Genomic DNA, 22,002 nt, shown 5'->3' on the forward strand with positions numbered 1-22,002 from the left:
ACTACCTTAATAAATTGTATTTTAATTCCGAATATTTCTAATGATTCAATTACTGGCTAGATTACTTTAAACAGTGTTGGTTTGTGTATTGCTGCATAAGAGAGAGAGCCTGTGTAGTGATACAAATAAAACAGCTCATTTACTAATGGCAGGGCAAGGTGCAAAGTCCAAAGCAGAAGTGCAAATGGGGCATGTATTTTAATTTTCCACCTTGCACTTTCGGATGTGCCCTTAGACACAGTCCTTCTACATTCTACATTCCAGAATAACACTTTAAGTTCTATTCAGGAGGAAAAGTGTGGCTATGGCAACTGGGCATTCTTTATCATGAACAACTGATAAAACAGAAATTCTAGCAGCCCTATATTTTCCCTGTTTTTAAAGTTGTTTCGATTTATGGTTTTAAGGTGTCATTCTTGGTTTTGTAGTTACAGTGATTTCTCACTTGAACAGTAAAAATATATTTGTGTGATATGTCTCTTAGTGAAGCTGTGTATATGCCAGACTCAATCACCACGTGGGAGATTCAGGCTATAGGAATGTCTCGAGAGAAAGGTAAGGCACCAGCTGTACATTGCCCTGTCTGCAGTTCTGCTGACGTACATCATCTCATAGACCTCTTTGTCTCCAGGTTTCTGCATTGCAGAGCCACTCAAGGTAAAAGTGTTTAAGGATTTTCATATCTACTTGAGAGTCCCCTACTCTGTGAAACGATTTGAACAGATGGAGCTGAGGCCTATATTATATAACTACAATAATAAAGATTTAGAGGTGAGCAAACGTCTGCCTATGCAACAGTCAACTATACAGCACTGAAACCACTTCATCCACACCCTAAACAACCCCGTCACTACTACTACTCCACAACAATCACCAGTAAATAGCACTTTTAAACAACCCATACATTCATGCATCTTCCCTTCTTACCACTATAATTACTGAAATTGCAAAATGGGCCTTACACATTAAGGGGCAGATTTATCAAGGGTTGAAATGAAAATTCAAATTTCAAATTTTCAAGTTTATTTTAGTGAAATTCGACTATTATTTAAAATAATTAGAATTTCTAAAATTTCCAGTACTATGCCTTTAAGAGTTTAAATTCGACTATTCACCACCTTAAACCTGCCGGATTGCTGTTTTAGCCTATGTGGGACATCCTGGGATCAATTTGGAGTTGTTTGCAACCTTCCTAAAAATCTATATTATATGGAATCAAATTCGATTCAAATTCGATTCGAGTTTGCGGGTCAATCCCATTCACCCGAGTTTGAAGAATTCAAATTTTTCGAAAAATTTAGATTGGTAGTTTTTTATTCGAGTTCATGGGAGTTTATGGGAGTTTTTACAAACTCTCATGAACTCTAAATTTGACCCTTGATAAATCTGCCCCTTAGTGTCATGTTGAAACTTTCCAGTATATAACATTAAGCAATTGCCCTACCTGCAGTTTGCTGTTTTTCCACCCCCAGATGAATACTTTCATGTTGTGCTAACAGTTCTAGTTTAACAACAGCAAAATAGTCCTTGATCAGACCATTCTATCTTATTTAAATAATGGGGCTCTTGCAAAATATGTTATGCTCCAAACCAAGCAACAAGTAAAAGCCACACAAACACCCCTACGTTTTGTCATGTTCATACAACACACACAGATCTCTATGGTAGAGAAAATCCCTTCTTTCTACCTTTGTCCTTTTAGGTGAAGGTTTACATGGAGCAGGCAGAAGACATTTGCAGTCCAGGCTCTGGAGACTCCAAGCCACTAATAAAGGAAGTGACTGTAGGTGCAAATTCTGCTCTTCCGGTCCCTTTTGTTGTGGTCCCAATAGGAAAGTCCAACCCAGTGGTGTCTGTGGTGGCTCTTGGGAGGTCTTTTGTTTCTGATGGTGTAAAGAAAGCAATGAAGATTGTGGTGAGTGTACAGCCATTATCTTGTATACTGCTTTGAATAAGTAGACCATTCTATGCTTACGGCTCATCTCATACTAACCAACAATTTGTTTTTTCATTGCTTCATTAATAGTATGTATTCAATTCCATTCCATACTAATAAGAAGGATGAACAGTAGGTGTAAAGAACAGCGTAAACCTGTTGGCGCCATGTAAATAAATGAGAATAATTCTCTCATTTGTCAGAGGGAGTACAGAGGTAGCTTGACAGGGTGGAGAATGATATAATATACATGATTTAGGGAAAAAAACTTCCAGACCTTTAAAATTCTTGTACTCAGCCGTTCATCATATTACATTAAGTGATACTCCATGTTCCTCCTACTCACCAGTACTGCATGGTACTTTAACTAACCAGTTCATTTTTGTTCCTCATAGGAAGCTGCAAATACTTCTTTTTTTACCTTACTTTTATGTCGATTTCCTTATGTTACCACCCATCCCTACAATATTTGTTTTAGCAACAAGTAACTTGTCGTTTCCAGTACTTTGTGTTTACAGGAAAGTGTGGCCTTCTTACCATCCAGTAAAACACATCAGTTACTCTTCTTTAACTCTCTTTCTATTCCTCATAATCCTACGGATGACTGTATAGCTTTCACATCAGGCTTTTCCTCTAAATCTAATTTATATATTACTTATAGTTTGTAAATCCTCAACCACAGCATATGTTGCTTCTGTTATAATAGCTTTATATTTCTGTTTCACTCCTACACTCAGTATTCCATTATCTTACTCTCCAGAAAGAAGGTGCTTCTGTTTTTGAGGAGAAATCCTACATTATTGACCCTGCTGGTAAGTTCTTTGTTGGCAGTGTACAACTCCAGACTGCCTTGTTAATTATGTAGCCAGTATTTCACTCTCATTACCTTGTTTGTAGTAAAGCAAATACATTTTGAATCTTAGTCTTTATAAGAATTAAACAAGAGAGATATGTGTTCTACATAAATATTTACAGGCAAAACAACTTTTAGATAATTTCTACAAAGCAATATATACTTTTGTTTATACAATACTTTCCGTTTGTGTTAATAGGGCTTTGTGGCCCTTATAATGAAAGACGATATATTAGGTAAAGTTGCAGAGTGGGAGAGCTTTGTTTTCAGAGCAGATCTAATAGCAAGCACACTACAATAAATACTAAGGCTTTGTTATAGAAAATCTTTTTACCTGCACAGGATATGCATGGATGGTATGTCAGTTCCAAGTATTTGGTGTTTGTTTTTTGGTGTTACTGTTCTTTTAATTTTCTTGAGAAGTAAAATGGGAATCTTTGTTCTGAACAGTTGCATCTCTTGCTTTGAATCTACATTCAGAGCCCTACATACAATTCTGGCACTCTCGGGGGGGTATTTATCAAAGTCCAAATTTAACTCAATATTTTCTGCTACAAACTCCGATGAAATCCAATCGGGTTTTTTACACTTATTTATTTTTTTCCCGAAAATTTGCATTGCGGGTAAAAAAAACAGATTTTCACGATTTTTTTCTGATTTTTCCATATGATTTTTCGCGTTTTTTTACGGATTTTTCACCCAAAATTTACGAAAACTTCGGGGTATTGCACGCGCACATCAATAAATCATTGGGACCTCTTCGATTGACTTGTATGTAACCTCGACAGGTCTGAGATGCTGGATTTTCCGATTTTAACAAGAAAAATCAAAATTTTTTCGTGATTTTTGCTTTCGGAGTTTAGTAAATAACCCCCTAATTGTATGTAAACAAGCTTTACACGCATAGTACATGCAGCCTTTTAATTGGCACCATATGTAACAGAGATCAAAATGCTGCTACCCATTTCAGACTGCTTCCCATTCAGTTTAATTGAAAGTGTCACGAGTCTCTCTCTACACCACTAAACATGATTGCCATCGGCTTAAATGTAATTGCCAGATATCTATCTTGGGGGTGCTTTTAGGTCTTCCGAGACCCAGTTGTTACAGACTGACACTATACTTTTCTGGATGTAATCTACAGCATAATAAAGAGCACATGTCTATATATTTAGAAAAATATTATAACCAGAAATTTGAATTTGCACATATTTTCCACAGCTGTATTAGAGCTATTAATATGATCTTTGTTTCCTGTGTAAAATATTGTTTTGTTTTAGCTTTGTTACACCATTTTATTCGTTTTTAAGAAACATCTCTTAATACAAATACATGTTTAACATTTATACCACGGCTACATTAGGGGGCATATTTATCAAGGGTTGAATTTCAAATTGAAAAAACTTCGAAATTCGAATTCAAAAAGACCAACCGAAAAAGCCTAAGTTTTTTTGGGTCGAATAGGTTCGTTTCCAATCGGCCAAATCCAAATCATTCAAATCGAATTAATAGCGCATTGGATCGAATTTGATTCAAAGTTTTTTTTCCAAAAAATACTTAGATTTTTAAAAGTCCACCAATTGACTCCAAATAGGTTCTAGGAGGTCCCCCATAGGCTAAAACTGCAATTCGGCAGGTTTTAGATGGATTTTTTTTTTAAGTCGAATTTTTAAAGAGACAGTACATGATGAATTTCGATATTCTAATTTTTGCATTTTTTTCAAACTCAAATGGAATTGGGACTATTCCCTTGTCGAAGTACACAAAATATAGCTCGAAATTCAGAATTTTTTAATTGAAAATTCACCTCGACCTTTGATACATCTGCCCCTAGAACTATACACATTAGTATCTTCTACACTTAGGGGGTTATTTATTAGAGTCAGAAAGTTTTTTTTTTTACTATAAAATCAAAATATTTAGTGGAAAAAAACCTCATATTTTTCCTGATTAATTATACCCTGAGGCTGCTAAAAGTCCGAATCCGAAAATACTGCATCTCCAAGCTGTCTGGGTCCTGTAGAAGTCAATGGCAAAGGTCCCATTTCAAATTTGAAGATATCATGGTCTGCGCTGAGTTTTGGCCAAAAATCCCCAAAAAATTAAACCAAAAAAAAAATCAGTTTTATTTTGCAGAAAGCAGAACTTTTTGAGTTTTATCTGTTATCCACAAGAGTTAAATCACACTTGAAATGAAAACCCATGTCAGTGGATAAGGCAAAATGACAGAGTTGAGCAGTTGAACCTCAGTATGACACAGTGGCTCTGATAATCAGAAATGTTTTCTAGTGGATTTTTGAAGAGTAGTCATAGATTGACAGTTCAAGAAATCTTGTGGGTCATGTAAAAAATCACATGCTGACATAAGTTCCCATTAAAAAAAGGAGTAATCATTCTTAAAATATATCTATTATTATAACCACCCTTAAAAATCACATTTGGTATCACCTGTCAAGCAGTAGACTGATCATTTCAGTAGAGCTCAGTCTGCAGAAAAAACCTTCCACCGTACAAATGAATGAAAAAGTTGTAAGAACATTTGTAATAAAATACAGAACGTAATTAGGAAAAACAGCTGCTCATGTTGTTTCATTTAAATCAAAATAAATGACAACACAACAGGGAGAACAACAAGCGATTCATTAAATAATCAAGAGGAATTGCAGAATTAGTGCACTTTTTCATACAACTGCAACTAAAATTGTCACAATGCACTTTTGTGTATAAATGCAGCCTCGTTATGAAGAGGAAAAATGATCTCATTTGCAGACATTCTAATAACCCACCATATAGTGACAAGACCAGAAGACCTGCTTTCTCTATGTATGCTCAAAATGTACTAATGGAATACAATGAAAAAGCTAAAGATGTTTGTATCTAAGTGAGAACCTCTCAATAATTTGGATTGAGCTTGTGTTCCTTATTGCCATTAAAGAGAAGTTACAGCTGCTGCCTATTTGTCATTCCTAACAACCTTTGCTTGTATTGATGATAAGCTTTAGAGTATAATACAAATATATATTTTCCTCTGGAGGTACTGTTTTACTAGTACATCTCCCAAAATGATTTTCCTTATTCCAGACATTACAAGGAGATCCATTGATTTTGATGAAGAGTTCCCTTCCAACATGATTCCAGACGGAGATTTCCGTTCCAGTATAAAAGTGACTAGTAAGTTGTATTAATCCTCACTATGTTACTGCACATTTAGGCCTGTCTGTTTTATAAGTTGTGATGGGCGAATGTATTCGTCAGTTTTGCGAAACTGCTGCAAAAATTCAATGGTGAAAAAATTTGCTACTCTTGTGTAAAAATTGTCGTGCGTCAAAAATATTTTGACGCCCATTGACTTCAATGCGTTTCGCAGTTTTTTTGGCAACGAAACGGGACAGATTCGCCCATCACTATGTATGTCTTTCTTGTTTTTCTTTCTCACTCTTTTCACTTTATCTCGCTCTATTACTACATTTTATTTAACCTTGTTCATGATATTTCTGGTTCTTCTTTTTATAAATACAGAATTTATATAAAAAGGTTTAACTTTAAGGGTATGTGTCTTTTATTTTTTTATATAACTTACTACGGTATTTAATGTTCCCCAAGCTTTGCTCAATTATTGTCTTATGTTGCACAACTTTCTTTGTTGTCTATCGAGCTTAATCAGTTTTCATTTCTATCTTCCACATCTTCTCTTGTCCTATTATTTTGTTTTTTCAAGTGGACTCCTCAATGAATACCATAAACAACAGTCTGGGTGCTGATGGAATAAGCAAGTTGATTCGTGTCCCATATGGATGTGCTGAACAAACCATGATTTCCACCTCTCCTGGAGTGTATGCTCTGCGGTATCTTGATCACACTGAGAAGTGGAACCTTCTCTCTCCGGATAGAAAAGACGAGGGATTGGAGAATATGCGCCAGGGTGAGTGATTTCACCGCTAATGTGGCACAGAGGCAGAAATGTAAAGATCACGACAGTGTATTAAAGGCCTAGGGACCAGTATTATTATATTGTAAGTTTGTGGGATCCACACATTTGGTGAGTTTCCTCACGAAACTGGGTCCCTTGTGGACTATTAGTAAAAACATACGTATATGGGGTCAACCCTGTACTCACGGCACTTGATAAATCTTTGCGAGGACTTGCTCAGCTGCACATTATACAACAGTTTACTTATAGTATGAGGCCAATACACAAAAATTAGATTCCTAATGAAGAATGGATTTAAATTGTACCTCCTACAGGATATCTGCGAATATTACAGTTTAAGAAAGCAGATGGATCATATGGAGCTTGGCTTCACAGAACCAGCAGCACTTGGTAAGCCCCACACTCATTTAGTTTTTATTAATATCTTCCTCACAATTCATTTCTTAGTCAAATTATTTCTCCTTTATTCAGGCTCACTGCTTTTGTGGTTAAGGTGCTGTCCCTCTGTCGTAACTACATTGATGTTAATGTGGAAGACATACGCCTTTCTGCACAGTATCTCGCCACAATGCAAAAGGACACAGGGGCTTTCCAAGAGAAGGTGTCTGTAATCCACCAAGACATGCTTGTAAGAAGAAGTAGCCCTACAACATTTATTTTGGACTTTTTGAAAATTGTTTTTTTTTCTGCCTCATTTTCTTTTTATCAAGTTGATTGGTGGATCTTAAGCTCAAATATTGTTTCCCAAAATCTTAGGGGGTTATTTACTAAACTCCAAATTTATCTCATTATAAAAAAACGGGACCAAACTCCCATGTCCAATTTGACCTTATTTATTAATGAAAATGTATCAGATCGGGAAAAACCCGATAAAATAGAGCTAAAACCCAAAACGTCCTTTTTTTTCTGACTTTTTTTCTGAATTTCAAATTTTTTCAAAACACAGAATCTTTTGGATTTTCACGCTAAACCCAGTGCAAACTGCCGTAACTTCAAAAGTGCCTCTCCCATTGACTTATACAGGGCCATCTGAGATGGAGGATTTTCGGATTGAGGCTTTTTGCAGCATCTCTGGGTATAATAAATCTCGAAAAACTAAATTTTTTTTCCAACAAAAAATTTGAGTTTTTGCCCCCAAAAAACCCAACCAGATAAATTCGAGGTTTAGTAAATAAACCCCTTAATTTCTTACACTACAATTTCATCTCTGACATTCACTTTCAACACTGGCAAGCAGAAGTTGCTGCAGCTGTTTAGATTAGAAACTGAATTAGATGAAGACTTGAAAAATGCTGGTTTTTCCATACAACTAGCAAGTTAGCAGAATGTTTCCATGCTAAAAACTATGCACCTTTTGTAGGTTATAAGCCTCATAAACTCCATTGAGTATAGTGTCCTAAATCAAATTCATATGCATGGTTGTTATAAATTAAATACATTATTTGTACAGGATAGTAAAAACAATACTGGAGATGTGCAATAAGGGTGTTTTATGTATAACATGAGTTCTTCTCTCCTATACTGCCTGTTTTGTGGCTATCACCATATTCCTTGCCAGTTTTGTACACTCAATCCAAATCAACTCTCCAAATGACTTTATTTTTGTATACAGTTTTAAATAATGTTTCTGCCATGTCTGTGCCCTTTTCATTTTTCATCGTTTCCATCACATTGCAGGGAGGTTCTACCACCATAGATGCTGAGGTCTCAATCACAGCATATGTCACAGTGTCGCTCTATCATTCACTGGATTCTCTGTCTGAAGATAATGTTGCAGTGGTATGTAACTGAGCAGTCAACTTCAAAATCATTTTATTTCATATTAATTTTGTATACTCATTTCCTGTATTCTTATCTCTATAATTGAATTTCACTGTCCTCTTTATCTGTCATAGAAGAGCAAAATAAGCAAAGCGGTTGATTACCTACGTGGAAAGCTGGATACCATCAAACACCCATATTCCTTAGCTCTTACGACATATGCTCTCACTCTCACATCCAAGGATTCTGTTCTAAAGGACAAAGCCTACAACAAACTCATGTCTCATGCCCAAGGAGACCCCAGTAAGTAACTAATCTCAGCATCGTTGCCCCACTTGTTATTTCTCTCTATATGTAAACAGGACTGTCCAGTGAAGGTCAAGAAGTAGAACTAATATTGGGACTAGAAGGTATAAATGTATGTGGGATCTATGCTCTTCTACTATAGAATATTTATAAAGTGACAACATATTGCAAAGTACCGTAGAAGGAAATATGGACAACACAAAGAAACAATTCCAAACTATGGAAGAAGCATATGTCAAGCCGTGAATTTGGAGGGCACTGACTATTAGACTTTCTAGAGAGATTTGCTGAAGAATACTTTTACATCCAGCAATTTAGTGCTTAGGAGATGAAGATGCTATAGATCTGGAATTTTCCTTTCTGTTTGTGCAGTAAAGCCTTCTCACGAAGTTCTCTTTTAATAGTTTCCATTTTGACCTGATCTTTGCCATATTTCTAACTTTCTCAAGTACTTTGTCTGACATTTTTTCGATTGACATTATGGGGGTTAGAGTTTTTTTTTAACCTCGAATGAATTCGAATGCACTCAAAACTCGAATGGTATATTATTTAAGAAAAAACTCGAATGGCAAACCCGAAAACTTGAATTGATTGAGTTTTCGGCTGAAAAAAAACTTGAATCAATTAATTTGAATTCTCGATTCGAGTTTTCAGCCAAAGCCCTCCGAAAAAAACATAAACATCAAGCAGGCGGTTAACCAGGGACCTTTGCCATTGACTTCTACAGAACCTCGACAGGTCTTAGGTGGTGTATTTTCAGATTCAAGATATTTCCAGGGTAGAGATACAATAAGGGGCACATTTACTTAGCTCAAGTGAAGGAATAGAATAAAAAATACTTTGAATTTCAAAGTATTTTTTTGGCTACTTCAACCTTCGACTACAACTTCGAATCGAACAATTCGAACTAAAAATCATTCAACTATTCGACCATTCGATAGTCGAAGTACTGTCTCTTTTAAAAAAACTTCGACCTCCTACTTCGCCACCTAAAACCTACCGAGCATCAATGTTCAAAGGTCCCCATAGGCTTTGTAGCCACTTGCTGATTGAAGGAAAATCGTTCAATCGATGGATTAAAATCCTTCAAATCGTTCGATTCGAAGGATTTAATCATTCGATCGAACGATTATTCCTTTGATCGTTCGATCGAACGAATATCGCTAAATCCTTCGACTTCGATATTGGAAGTCGAAGGATTTAACTTTGAGGGTCGAATATCGACGGTTAATTAACCCTCGATATTCGACCATTAGTAAATGTGACCCTAAATCTCAAATATTCACGTTTTTTTAAAAGAAAACTCAATCAATTCAAGGTTTTTTTAACCCAAAAATGTGAGTTTTGATCAAAAAATATAACTTGAAAACTCAAATTTTCATTGAAAAAATAACAAACCTTAATAAATCTTCCCCTATATGTAACCCTTTAAACTATATTTCTGCAAGTCATTGAGGTATATTTATCAACGAGTGAACTTAGAGTTCACCACAGTCCATTAGAGTGAAATTTCACCACTGTTTTCATTTCTATAGCATTTTTGAAGGCATATTTATCAAAGGGTGAACTTTCACTTTCACCCATTGGTAAATAATCTTTTAAAAATCCTATGGAAATGAATGGAGAGTGGTGGAATTTCACTTGTGTATAGTTATCAGCTATTTAGCATATAACGGTTCACTCTAGTGTCTTTTATTAAAGTCTAACAATGAGACATATTTTCATGTTTGTAAGACTGTTTTAAGCTAATGGGGCCTGAGTAGAGAGAAAAAGCAGCCAATCTAATCAAATGAATTACTGATTGGTAGATATGAATTAATTCACAACTAACAAGTGTTATGGTTTCTTACTTTCATTCATACACGTTCACTTAAATAGACAAGAAGGAATTATATTTTGGACCTAAGGGCACGGCTCTAGCTGTGGAAACAACCTCATATGTTCTGCTGATCACACTGCTGCGGGGAAACATAAAAGATGCTGAAAAAATGTATACTTGGTTATCGGAGCAACAGAATTATGGAGGAGGGTTCAAATCTACACAGGTGAGATAAGGCTGGGGGGAGACAAACTGATTATGGTTATACAGTAGAAAGTGTCAATGAGGAGATGGGAGAGAAGGGGAATATTGCTATTTGTCTTTTCATCCAATAGCAAACGTTTCTTTAACAACCTTTCAGTTTCACACATTCAACTATAGATCTGGAAGAGAATGGGGAGGGAAAACTTTATTAAATGAAATTGTTGAGAGCTCAAGTACAATGGAAGGTGAATGTAACTCTCCTGGTTCTAAAATAACTGTGATACGTAAACAACAGCATTATCCCGGGATAACAAAAGTGTCAGTAGAACTTTTTCTACCTTTCATTGCACCTTTCTGGTACACATTTCTAGATTTCACATGCTTTTTGGCTACATTATCTGATATTGTGGAGTCAAGCTGATTCTAGTGAAGGTATCACTAGACCTTTTTACCCTTTTTACCCATAAAGTGGATCACTGTACCAGAGGCCACCCCTTTAGACTAGAAGAAAAGAACTTTCATTTGAAGCAACGTAGGGGGTTCTTCACAGTCAGGACAGTGAGGTTGTGGAATGCACTGCCGGGTGATGTTGTGATGGCTGATTCAGTTAATGCCTTTAAGAATGGCTTGGATGATTTTTTGGACAGACAGAATATCAAAGGCTATTGTGATACTAAACTGTATAGTTAGTATAGGTATGGGTATGTAGAAGTTATGTGAAAGTAGGGAGGGGTGTGTATGGATGCTGGGTTTTCATTTGGAGGGGTTGAACTTGATGGACTTTGTCTTTTTTCAACTCAATTTAACTATGTAACTTTGTATCATTTTTGATCTTGGCTTGTCTAATACCTATCTAAGAGAAATCTTTGTTGTGCAAGCTGTTATACACAATTTGTCTTGAACCTTTCTCAGTTGGTGTTGCCTCTCTAACTCACCTTGTAATCCTGAAGAACAACAAACTCTAGAAAGACTCAACCAGGCTTGATCATATGCTGATGTTTTGCTCCATCCTTAAAAGGCACAACAATTTGTATTCAATGTAGATGCTTCCAGCATTGGAGTCACACTAGGCCTCTCTCATTGACATAGTGAACTTGTCCTATTTTAGCATATACCTGTCTAGCAAATGTTAATTTAATAAAACAGTAAAAATGTAATTGAGATCCTGGAGATTCTGAACATCAGATTTGCACTTATAGAAAGTTACAATTTATTTTACTATCCTTACTAAACATATAAACACCTAATCTATAGTGAAAGTTTGGATTAAGGTTCAACAACACAGCTTTTCCCCTTACATTTGCTCCTTCAAGAATTTTATTCTTCTGCTATCATCCCTTAAATGTGGCCTATTTTATTAACGAGCAAAATGGTTGAATCGGTTTTACCATAGCTATTTAATAGTGGAGAGTATTCTCTGAAGAGTGGCTTCATTTTTTCATATGTTCGCTTGCAAGCAAGCAGGTCTGGACTGGGAATCAAAATAGACCCTGGCATTTCAGATACAGAGGCCCAAAACCCCCCCACCAGCCCAATTAACAGTGACTGTCTCTGGCATCTTACAGCAACCCCTCTGGTATTTACCAGAACCCACAGATTGCCAGTCCGGGCCTGCAAGTAAGTGGATTTGTGTTGCTTGAGCAGTTGTGAATGTTTTTTTCCACAGTGTAACTTGCACTGCTGGGGTTACAATTGGAAACAGATCCAGCATTGACTTGGCAGGTCAGGAGTAAACAGTCCATGATGAGTGTCAGAGGCTCAGTCTCCATATATATGTGTGAAAGACAGCTTATTTTACTCAAGATTTGTGGGTACCCCTTGCACCCACCCTTGCACAAACAAGGCATAGGAGACGGCAAATTAGACTTTAAGTGAGTTATTTATTAAACTGAAATCTGAAAATCCGCCATCTCAGACCTCCTGAGGTTGTGTATAAGTCAGTGGCAGAGATCCCTATTCTATTTTGAGGTTTTTGTGGTCAACCCTGGAATTAGCCCAAAAAACTGACAATTTCTGGCTTTTCTGGCAAAAATGCGAGAAATTCTGGCTTTTCGGGAAAGAGCCTAAAAAAAAACATACGATTCGGGTTTTTGCTTAGTTTTTACAAGAACCGATTACATCGAGCTTTTTAATAATAAATAAGGTACAGTTATTTAAATAATGAGATAAATTCAGATTTTAGTAAATAACCCTCCTAAAGTTACCAGAAGTGGCTTTTTTCCACTTCACCACACCCCAGAAACGGCACCGGAAATAAATCTATAATATATGACTTTCCAGAAGGGAATGTCTTTGAATGAAGGTTGTGGAAAATGCAAAGGAGTATATTCTGTTTTCTTACACCTCTAGGACACAGTGATGGCGCTAGAAGCTCTATCTGAATACTGGATTCGCACATTTAAGCAGGATGATAACGCCTTAGAAATTGAAGTAAACTCTTTGGAAAAACAGCACAGCCAGAAATTTAAATTACGAAAAGAGGACAACCTGCAGGAGGAACTGGTAAGACACAGGTTGTAATTGGATAGAGGCAGTTAAGTCTAAGATAATAATACGAGAGAGAGTAATATTTGTCTTACATTTACAGAGATCAATGGGAACAAAGTTTAATATAAAGGTTTCTGGAAAAGGCAAAGGGATTCTCACAGTAAGTAACCTTTTTGGAGAAAAATACCCACAATACTCTCACAGACCTATGAATTACTATTAACATGTATTTATATAGCACCAAAATATCTTGCAGCTCTGTGAATCTTTTCAGTTCAGCAAATGGTACAGCTGTTTACTTTAAAACGATGCCCCAGATGATAATTTCTTTGCAGACAAAGTCCCTGTTTTTGGTACAGTAAATAGTGATATTTGGAAAGTGCAATCCTCAGGCAAATGTATTATGAATATTTCAATTCCATTTCTATGAGAAGCAGAAGTGAAAGCATACTTTCCAAAGCCACATTCCTAATGTCCTAATACCATCCTTATGCTGACCAACCTCAAGTGAAATAGCCTGTTATTAATATTTTTTCATTAATATTACACTTTATCAGGTTATAAAGATGTATAACATACTACAGATGCAGAACACATCATGTACAGAGCTGGGATTAGATGTGACTGTGAGTGATGCATGTGAGGAAGCAGGTAAGAAACCAGACAGTTAAGCGATTTTGATTCAATTTACTCCTACCCAGAGTGCCAAAGCCAGTTGCTTAACTCTGCTAGCTGATTAGCAGTTCAACATTTTATTTTCAACCTTTATGGGAAAATTCATTCAAAACTGTATCCCATAGGGAAACATTGCTGACTTATATGCATCCATGCAGTAATTGCTGGACCTCTGGGCTGGTAATATAAGACCAGTGCATAGGATACAGTATTTCTAGCCTTATTTATTCCAGAATGTTTAGGAAAAAAAATGCAGGTGTTGTGTTATAGCAGGAAAGTAACATATTCTCTATGCGTATCTGGAAGTGCAAGAAATGGCTTTGGTAGCAAGTATCTTTCATGAATGGTACAGATTTGCACAACAAATACTGCAAAAGTTGCCCTTTTAGGGTTTTCTTCATTCTTTGTCCATTTTTCCCAGGAACGAATGAAGATGATGATTATGACTATGATGAAGAGATGGCTGATGAACCCAGAGAGCCAATTGTTTGGCATGACCTCCGTCGCAGATCACGGCGAGAAGCCACATTTACAAAGGAGAAAGAGGTCAAGTTGTTATATGAAGTGTGTCTGTGGTAAGTGAAAGATGGAAAGTGATACAAAACAAACAACCCCAAATGATATACCACCTCCAAATGACTACCAGGACATGCAGTATATATATAACAGCCAATTAAAAAGTTGCATACCTGGGTGCAGGAGTCTGTGTGTAAAATTGTACTCATAGGTCTTTAGTGATTAGCAAAAAATACATTTATTGAAACAATGTTTTGGAACAGAGATCTTTATCAACCTTCATCAGATGGTTCAAAAAATTCCCATAACTCAAAATGATAAAAATTCCAATTTATTCAAAAATGCATATTAAAAACATTTCATTCATTCATACTGACCCCATACACTAATATTTGTGAAGTGTGCCTTGGGAACCAGCAAATTTCCCATTAACTTTGGTCCCTTGACTGACCTTTGGATTACCCCAAGTACTAGGAATGGTTCATAAAATGGTGCCAGCAAGTTTTTTTTTGACTATTTGGCCCTGGATAAAGAAAACTTAATGGAAGAATTACAAAAAGAATATGCCAGCCCTTTGTAATGTTTGTCAACTTGTTTTATATTCCAAAGCCCTGCTGTTTTGTAACATCACAGACTCTGCCCATCCTTCTACTTAGTTTGATGGTTCTCTATATTGCAGGAAAAAGTCCTCCAACGTTCGCCTCTCTGGAATGGCTATTGTAGATATCACTTTGCTTAGTGGTATTGAACCTGTTATTGATGATCTAAAAAAGGTGACTTTCTTGCACATTGCTGATACTGGATGATGTATTATGACTGTAGTGATGAGCGAAATTTTTCTGCCAAGTTTCATGTGAAAATGACGTCCGTAAACTATAATGGGTGAAAAAGTTTTTTGAGCTTCAAAATTTGAAATGCATGACACGCATCAAGAAAAACATTGTCGTCCATAGACTTCAATGCATTTCGGCAAATTTTCTCTGTTTCACTAATTTTTCTTGAACTTCACTCACTTCTGCTTTTATTGTATCAGCTTGCAGAGAGCTCAGAGCGGTATATCAGTCATTATGAATACCAGCCTGGAAGACTCCTCTTGTATTTTGACAAAGTAAGTACTAAAATGTGGTCAGGAAAACTGGGCATTGGCAAAATCAGGTATAAAGGGAATAGTAGCAGAAATCTGGTCAATGGTTTTTCTTATTACAGAATACCCCTATTTTCTATGTTGTCCCTCACAATTGCCCACATTCTTTTTGCTTTATCTTTTTCCAAGGACACTTAATTCCTTAACTCGTACTTGCTCTTATTTTCATCATTAACACAATAATTGAGTGCAGTACAGCTGCTACTGTCTCTGCACATGATCTGTCAGTATTTAATGCCCCATCTTTTTCTGTGTTCTCTTCTGACTAGTCTTTGGTTATACATACACCACTATGACTACTTAGTCTGGTTTAAGTTTTCCAGATTTTCAAAGTGAAATCTGAGGACACCAATAAAAAGTCTGGTGTATCATGCAAATGCTCATTAATGCTACATCTACCTTACTTCTCCTTGACTACAACCATTCAAGGACATGGCCACAAAGTTACATTTAATAAGAAACAGAGAATAACAATTTTAGCATGTTGTGACTGCAGTCACCACTCCCCTGTGCAGTTAATGTCACTGCAAAACAGTGACAGCTGCAGAATTATACTGTAATAAAAACCAGTCATATTAATAAAAAGAATAATACTAATAAAAAGAAAAAAAAACAAAGTAAAGAACTTTACTGTAAGCAACTTTCAAATAGACAGGAAATATTTTCAGTTTTATAGTTATTTGTAAATGTAATTACAAGAAGTATCTCTGCACTTCTAGCTCTGACTCCTGAAACAATGTTGCAAGCAAGCTAATTAAAGTTCTCAAGGAGAAATGACTCCTGTTACTTTATTTTTAGGGGATTATTTATCAAAGTACGAACGTCGAAACCCGAAAAATTATTTAACCCAGAAGATGGAAAAAGTCATAATCCAAAAATCCGGCATCTCAGACCTGCCGAGGTTGTATATAAGTCAACGGGAAAGGTCCCTGTTCTATAAAGTAGTTTCTGTGGTCTGCACTGGAATTTCAGACTTTTTTGAGCAAATATCCAAAAAATTCTGGCTTTTTGGAAAAAAAGCCAGAAATAACCAAGAGATTTGGGGAAAAAAATCAGAAAAAAACATACAATTCGATTTTATCGAGTTTTATTGTGATTCTATTAAATTGTGCTTTTTAAATAATAAATAAGGTCAAATTGTGTATTCTCATTTGCTCTGACTTTTTTAAATTAAATTCATATTTTGATAACTAAGGCCCCCAGAGTCAGACCCAGAGGGGAAAAAAGCGATAAACACTTTTTTCAATAACAATTACACGTACAAACATCTTTAATGTATTTATATTGTGAAGTTGCTTAGAATATTATTATAATTATGATAAAAAACAGTTTTTGGGTGCAGAACCGTTTGAATAGTTTCTCATCTCTACTTTGCAGGTTCCTGACACTTGGGATTGTGTGGCTTTTGAAGCAGTTCAGACAGTCAAGGTCTCTCTCCTACAGCCGGCATCTGCTGTCATATATGATTTCTATGAGCCAAGTAAGAGTAATGTTTAGAAAATGTCATATGGAATAACTCTATGCAAGCACATACAGCAACACTTTAAGGGGTGGATTTATCAAAATGTGAGATTTGAGCTCCTCACAAAAAAACTCACCCACTTTCTATTCATTCCTATGGGATTTTCAAGATCATATTTATCAAACGGTGATCTCTAACTTTCACCCACTGATAAATACACTTCTAAAAATCCCATAGGAATGAATAGAGAGTGGGTGAGTTTTTCTTGTGTTTGTCTGTCTCTTCTCTAAATTCCATTAGGGGCATAACTGCCCCATGGTGTTGTTTTTCAGGTGGTGAGGGCTGAGATGAGAGCAGATTTCATTACTTATAAGGGCTGGCCATGCAGGGTCGGACTGGGGGGGGGTCAGGGCCCACCGGGCTGCCACATCAGGGCCCCCACACCCCCAAGGGCCCCTCTCCCCAGTCGCAAACCCCCTTCCCCGGTCAAAAAACCCCCTCTCCTGCCCCCCCCTTGTCGGCACATAACTGCTTCACGTCATAATTTTTATGTGATCGGGTAGGGGGGCAGAGGTCAGGAGTGGAGGAGGTCAGGCTCTGTGTATCGGGTTCCGGCCCGGCGATGCATTTTGTCAGGATAGGATGACGGGTTCAGGTTACGTGTGAGCAGACGCAGCACAGGCCAGAGTCATCAGTCATCAGCATCCACTTCTGGGTCCGCTCCGCTCTCAATACAGTCTTGGCTGGGCAGCCACAGATGTTTCAGGGTGTTACATTGCTCCTACAAGCACCGCACTTAGCAAGAGTAGAGTGATGTTGGCGGGAGGGCCGGGTGGGTGGTGAGTGGGTCCATTGGTACTTAGCAGCTGGGTCCTCTGGCACATAACACTTCTCATGCAACTAGAGAGTCTAGGGCCCACCAATGCCGGGGCCCACCAGGTTTTTTTCCCGGTGCCCTGGCAGGCCAGTCCTACCCTATGACCATGTACAGAATGGGGGAAAAGTACATAGAGGGTTAAACTGTTTTTTTAAAGTTTATTACATTACATTTAGTAGCTGAATGATTGTATTTGTTATTTAACTGCATGACAATTCCACCACTTCCTTTCACGTCACTTGTGGATGCAAAATTACAACAACATAAAAAGAGTTACTGCCTCTGTGCCCATGATTTTCACTTGCACTTGAACTTTGTACCTTGCACCTTATATACAATTTTAAAAACCTTGCTTTTAGGCTTATGTATCCTATCTATATATTTAGTTCCAAATATTACCAGTGTGTTTCTTTCTCCCAAAAGACATCAAATGTACAGTATTCTATGGAGCCCCATCAAAGCCAAACTTTGTTAGTACCTTGTGCTCAGGAGATGTCTGCCAGTGTGCAGAAGGTAAGAGACACTTTATATACTTAATTTAGAAGCAAAAATTAGAGTGCTCTGGTTATACATATACAGACTTGTATTTTTTATTAATCAATTAATAATATTTTGATATATAATAATGACAAGGCACTTGTCACATGACTTTCCAATCTCAGGATCTTTAAACCAAAGGCTTTATGGGCTGGCGTGAGCAATTATTCAAGGGGCTGTTAGTTGACCTGTCTTTCCAATTTTCTGAGATCAACCCTGGTGCAATAGCAGCACAGATGGATCGGCTATAGTCCCAGCATATGAACGATTCATTATACAAATTCATAATACAAATTAAAAATGGCTGAATTTTTATAAGGCCTATTTATCTTTTGTGTCACTAGCCTTATGCCATACCTCAGCAAAAAGTTGTGTTATCATTATCAAAGGAACAGTAACACCAAAAAAATAAAGTGTATTAAGGTAATTAAATATAATCTACTGTTGTCCTGCACTGTAATAGTTCTGTGTTTGTTTCAGAAAGACTACTATAGTTTATATAAATACACTGCTGTGTAGCCATGGGGGCAGCCATTCAAGTTGGAAAAAAGAAAAAGGCCAAGGCAGCTATTTAGGGATATTAGTCACCCAGCAACAAATCGATTCTTCTGAGGGCGACTAATCTTCCCTAACTGCCTGCCCGCCAGCTAGAATGTAAATCGACAGCGGGATGCCACTCGGATCGCTTTATTTTCCAAAGTCGCCCGAAGGTGCCTCACGAGAGGCTATTTATAGCTGGGCGACTAAATCTCCCCCCGAATCTTAGTGTGTGCCCTTAACCTTAGTTGATACATTTCTCAGCAGCATCTCTGGAGTATTAGTAACTATTGTATCAATTCTAACAGCTGCCTTTAAGGAAACCCAGAGATTCTGCTCAGCAGGGACAAAGATAAGAAATGTATCAACTAAAGGTATCAATTTAGAACAATACAGGTTCACCCTCCCAGAGCTACTTTAGAAGGTGAAAAATAGAAAGTAATTGGAAAAAGTCGTTATTTATGGTGATCAATCTGAAAACAACTAGTTGTTTGGCGGTGAACGACCCCTTTAAGCTTGGGGAGGTAAAGATGTAAATAAGACACCCTTGTGATAATTGTATTAAAATCCACATGTTTTGCATAGCTCTCCAGGTGACCAGTAAATGATACCTAATGATTGGTTGCTATTATTTACTAGACCTTGTGCCAAAATATACTTTTTGCCTGAAAGCATCATGTGGTTGTTGTTGACAGAAGCCTGAAATACATTTGAACCCACTGGTTATTTTATTTAATTTGATTTAGACACAGTCTTTATTAACAGATTAGGCAGATTTCCTTCTTACAGTTCATCGCTACGAATAAAATAAAGGGAAATTGTGAAATTTATTTAAGGAATTGGCCTCTGTTTTATTCACAGGTCTATGTCCAAAAAAGATAAGTTCATTTAAGTCAACAGAGACAGAACGTCAAACATTTGCATGTTACAGTCCAAGGGTTGTGTTTGGTAAGTGAAACTCAACAGAAGGGGAAAATGACAGGGGGGATGACTTCTTGTACCTTTGTTACACAGTATTGGTGGTGACTATCTAGCCAAAACTCCAGTTCCCGCAGTGTCTTACATGATTAACAGACCTAAGAAAAGGGAGGAACAGACACATGCAAAGCATTGTATAAACTGGCTATATTGCTATATTGTTTCTGTGGTCAGGCAAGCAGTGCAGAGAACAGCAAAAGGCCGACAGATACCGCCTCAGAAGCAATTACATTTACAAGTAACTTTTAAAATCATTAAAACCCTTTTAAATGAAGGTATATTGAAACATTTCTTGTGATTACAATTCATTATTATGGGCAAAAATACCATTGTTTGCGTGAGATCACCTTTAATTGTTTACATCTTTTGCAATAGCTGCTCAAATATTGTAGCAAATGATGTTACTTTTTATACTTTTAAAGGGGACCTGTCACCAAGACATAAAAAGCTGTATAATAAAAGTAATGTGCAAATTAAACATAAAACCAAAATTCTTTTTTTTTTATTAAAACATACATACCTGCTATAAACGTATTTAGAAATCATACATTGCCAGTCCTTCCTTGATGCCTGAAGCATAGAGGTGGGGCAGGCAATTACTTTCTTACTGCCTATAATTGTGTAATCACTGCATGGGAATGGTCATCAGGTCCCCCATTCTGGTACATAAACAAGATCTTGGCATGATGCAAAGCTTTCCTTAATAACAGTGTTTACAAAATGGCAGCTGCCTGCTTGCTGGGATTGTGTAATTCGAAGACTGACAAAAATAAGACTCCAATCATTTATATAGTGTAAGTAAGGTTTATTTTGCCTGACAAACACAATAGAAAAGAATTTGGAATTATTTCTTAAGATAACAGGCCCCCTTTAAACTTGTAATTATGTGTTCCTTTTATGCCCTGATAGTTCTGAATTAGAAAAGTCTACTGTAGGCACTACAAACTTTCTCTATTCTCCCCTTGAAGGAGTACAAAGGAGTACGTTTTTTTTTCTTTCCATTTTTGCCACGATATAACTACTTTTAGGCATTCTGTAACTTTATTAATAACAACTCACTAGCATGTCATCCCAAGGAAATTCTGGGGATTAATAGGCCAACTCAAAAAAGGAGCTCTTAGAAAGTGAAGTGGGTACACACATGTATATAGGAAAATGGGAAGCAAGTCAGTCTCCAGAGAGTGAGTCAGGTCTGGAAGTTCAAATTGGGGTATTGGGGGCTCTTAGGGATGATATTCCAGTACAGTGGCGGAACTACCGGGGGAGCAGGGGGTGCAAGCGGGCCAGGGCCCGCACCCCCCTCAAGGCCCCCCCGGCAGTCCGTGCGCCACTAACAAATGCGGCCGTACGGAGGGGGGCAGGGCCCGGCTGCGCGTCACGCACAGGGCCCGCCCCCCTCTAGGATCGCTACTGTTCCAGTATTTTACTTAAAAATAGTCTCAGTAAGAATTAACCAGGAAAAATATAGAAAGAGATGTATCAGTGTTGTTAGGGAGAGCTACATCAGTGAAAACATCCACCCTCACTGTTTTATTGCCAATGTTGCCAGGGGTCAAGCATTATTTATTCTATTACATTTTAAGTGCTAATAGCCAAAAATGAATCTAATCCATGAATCTAATTTAATTTGAATCTGATTTGTGGCTGAAAAATACCTTGCAGAAAGAATAAGATAAAGAGAATAAAGAAAATATTATAAAATTAACTTATTTAACATATTCACAAAAAAACATGAAAGAAAACAAGGACTCGATGATCAACTCTCCATATGAGATAATACTGTATATAAAGCAATAACCATTAAAAATGTTCAGGTTTGTATCATTCTGCATGAGAGTTATGTAGGCAGTGGCATCCTCATTCCTTTCCTTGCAGCTGTGTAGCGGGAATTGACACAGGCCAATGTGGGGTCCCTGGAGCTAATACCTGGTTAGGTGGTAGTGGTCGGTCCAGGGTTTCCCTGTATCAATAGGTGCAGC

General features: G+C 37.1%; 1 protein-coding gene across 1 annotated transcript in view; it reads left to right on the forward strand.

Moving 5' to 3' along the window:
* The window catches only part of c4a.L (complement C4A (Rodgers blood group) L homeolog), a 44,846-nt gene that overhangs the window by 20,116 nt on the left and 2,728 nt on the right, over window positions 1-22,002 (forward strand). Inside the window, 20 exon segments of the mRNA NM_001087465.1 lie at window positions 485-555; window positions 632-771; window positions 1,703-1,915; window positions 2,697-2,748; window positions 5,871-5,960; window positions 6,508-6,711; window positions 7,035-7,110; window positions 7,192-7,348; window positions 8,398-8,499; window positions 8,616-8,784; window positions 10,666-10,832; window positions 13,160-13,312; window positions 13,398-13,457; window positions 13,855-13,948; window positions 14,394-14,547; window positions 15,168-15,261; window positions 15,522-15,596; window positions 17,010-17,112; window positions 18,395-18,484; window positions 19,907-19,993. Coding sequence (NP_001080934.1) covers window positions 485-555; window positions 632-771; window positions 1,703-1,915; window positions 2,697-2,748; window positions 5,871-5,960; window positions 6,508-6,711; window positions 7,035-7,110; window positions 7,192-7,348; window positions 8,398-8,499; window positions 8,616-8,784; window positions 10,666-10,832; window positions 13,160-13,312; window positions 13,398-13,457; window positions 13,855-13,948; window positions 14,394-14,547; window positions 15,168-15,261; window positions 15,522-15,596; window positions 17,010-17,112; window positions 18,395-18,484; window positions 19,907-19,993 — 2,351 coding nt within the window.

Source organism: Xenopus laevis, chromosome 8L, assembly GCF_017654675.1.
Source record: "Xenopus laevis strain J_2021 chromosome 8L, Xenopus_laevis_v10.1, whole genome shotgun sequence".
NCBI classification, from domain to species: domain Eukaryota; kingdom Metazoa; phylum Chordata; class Amphibia; order Anura; family Pipidae; genus Xenopus; species Xenopus laevis.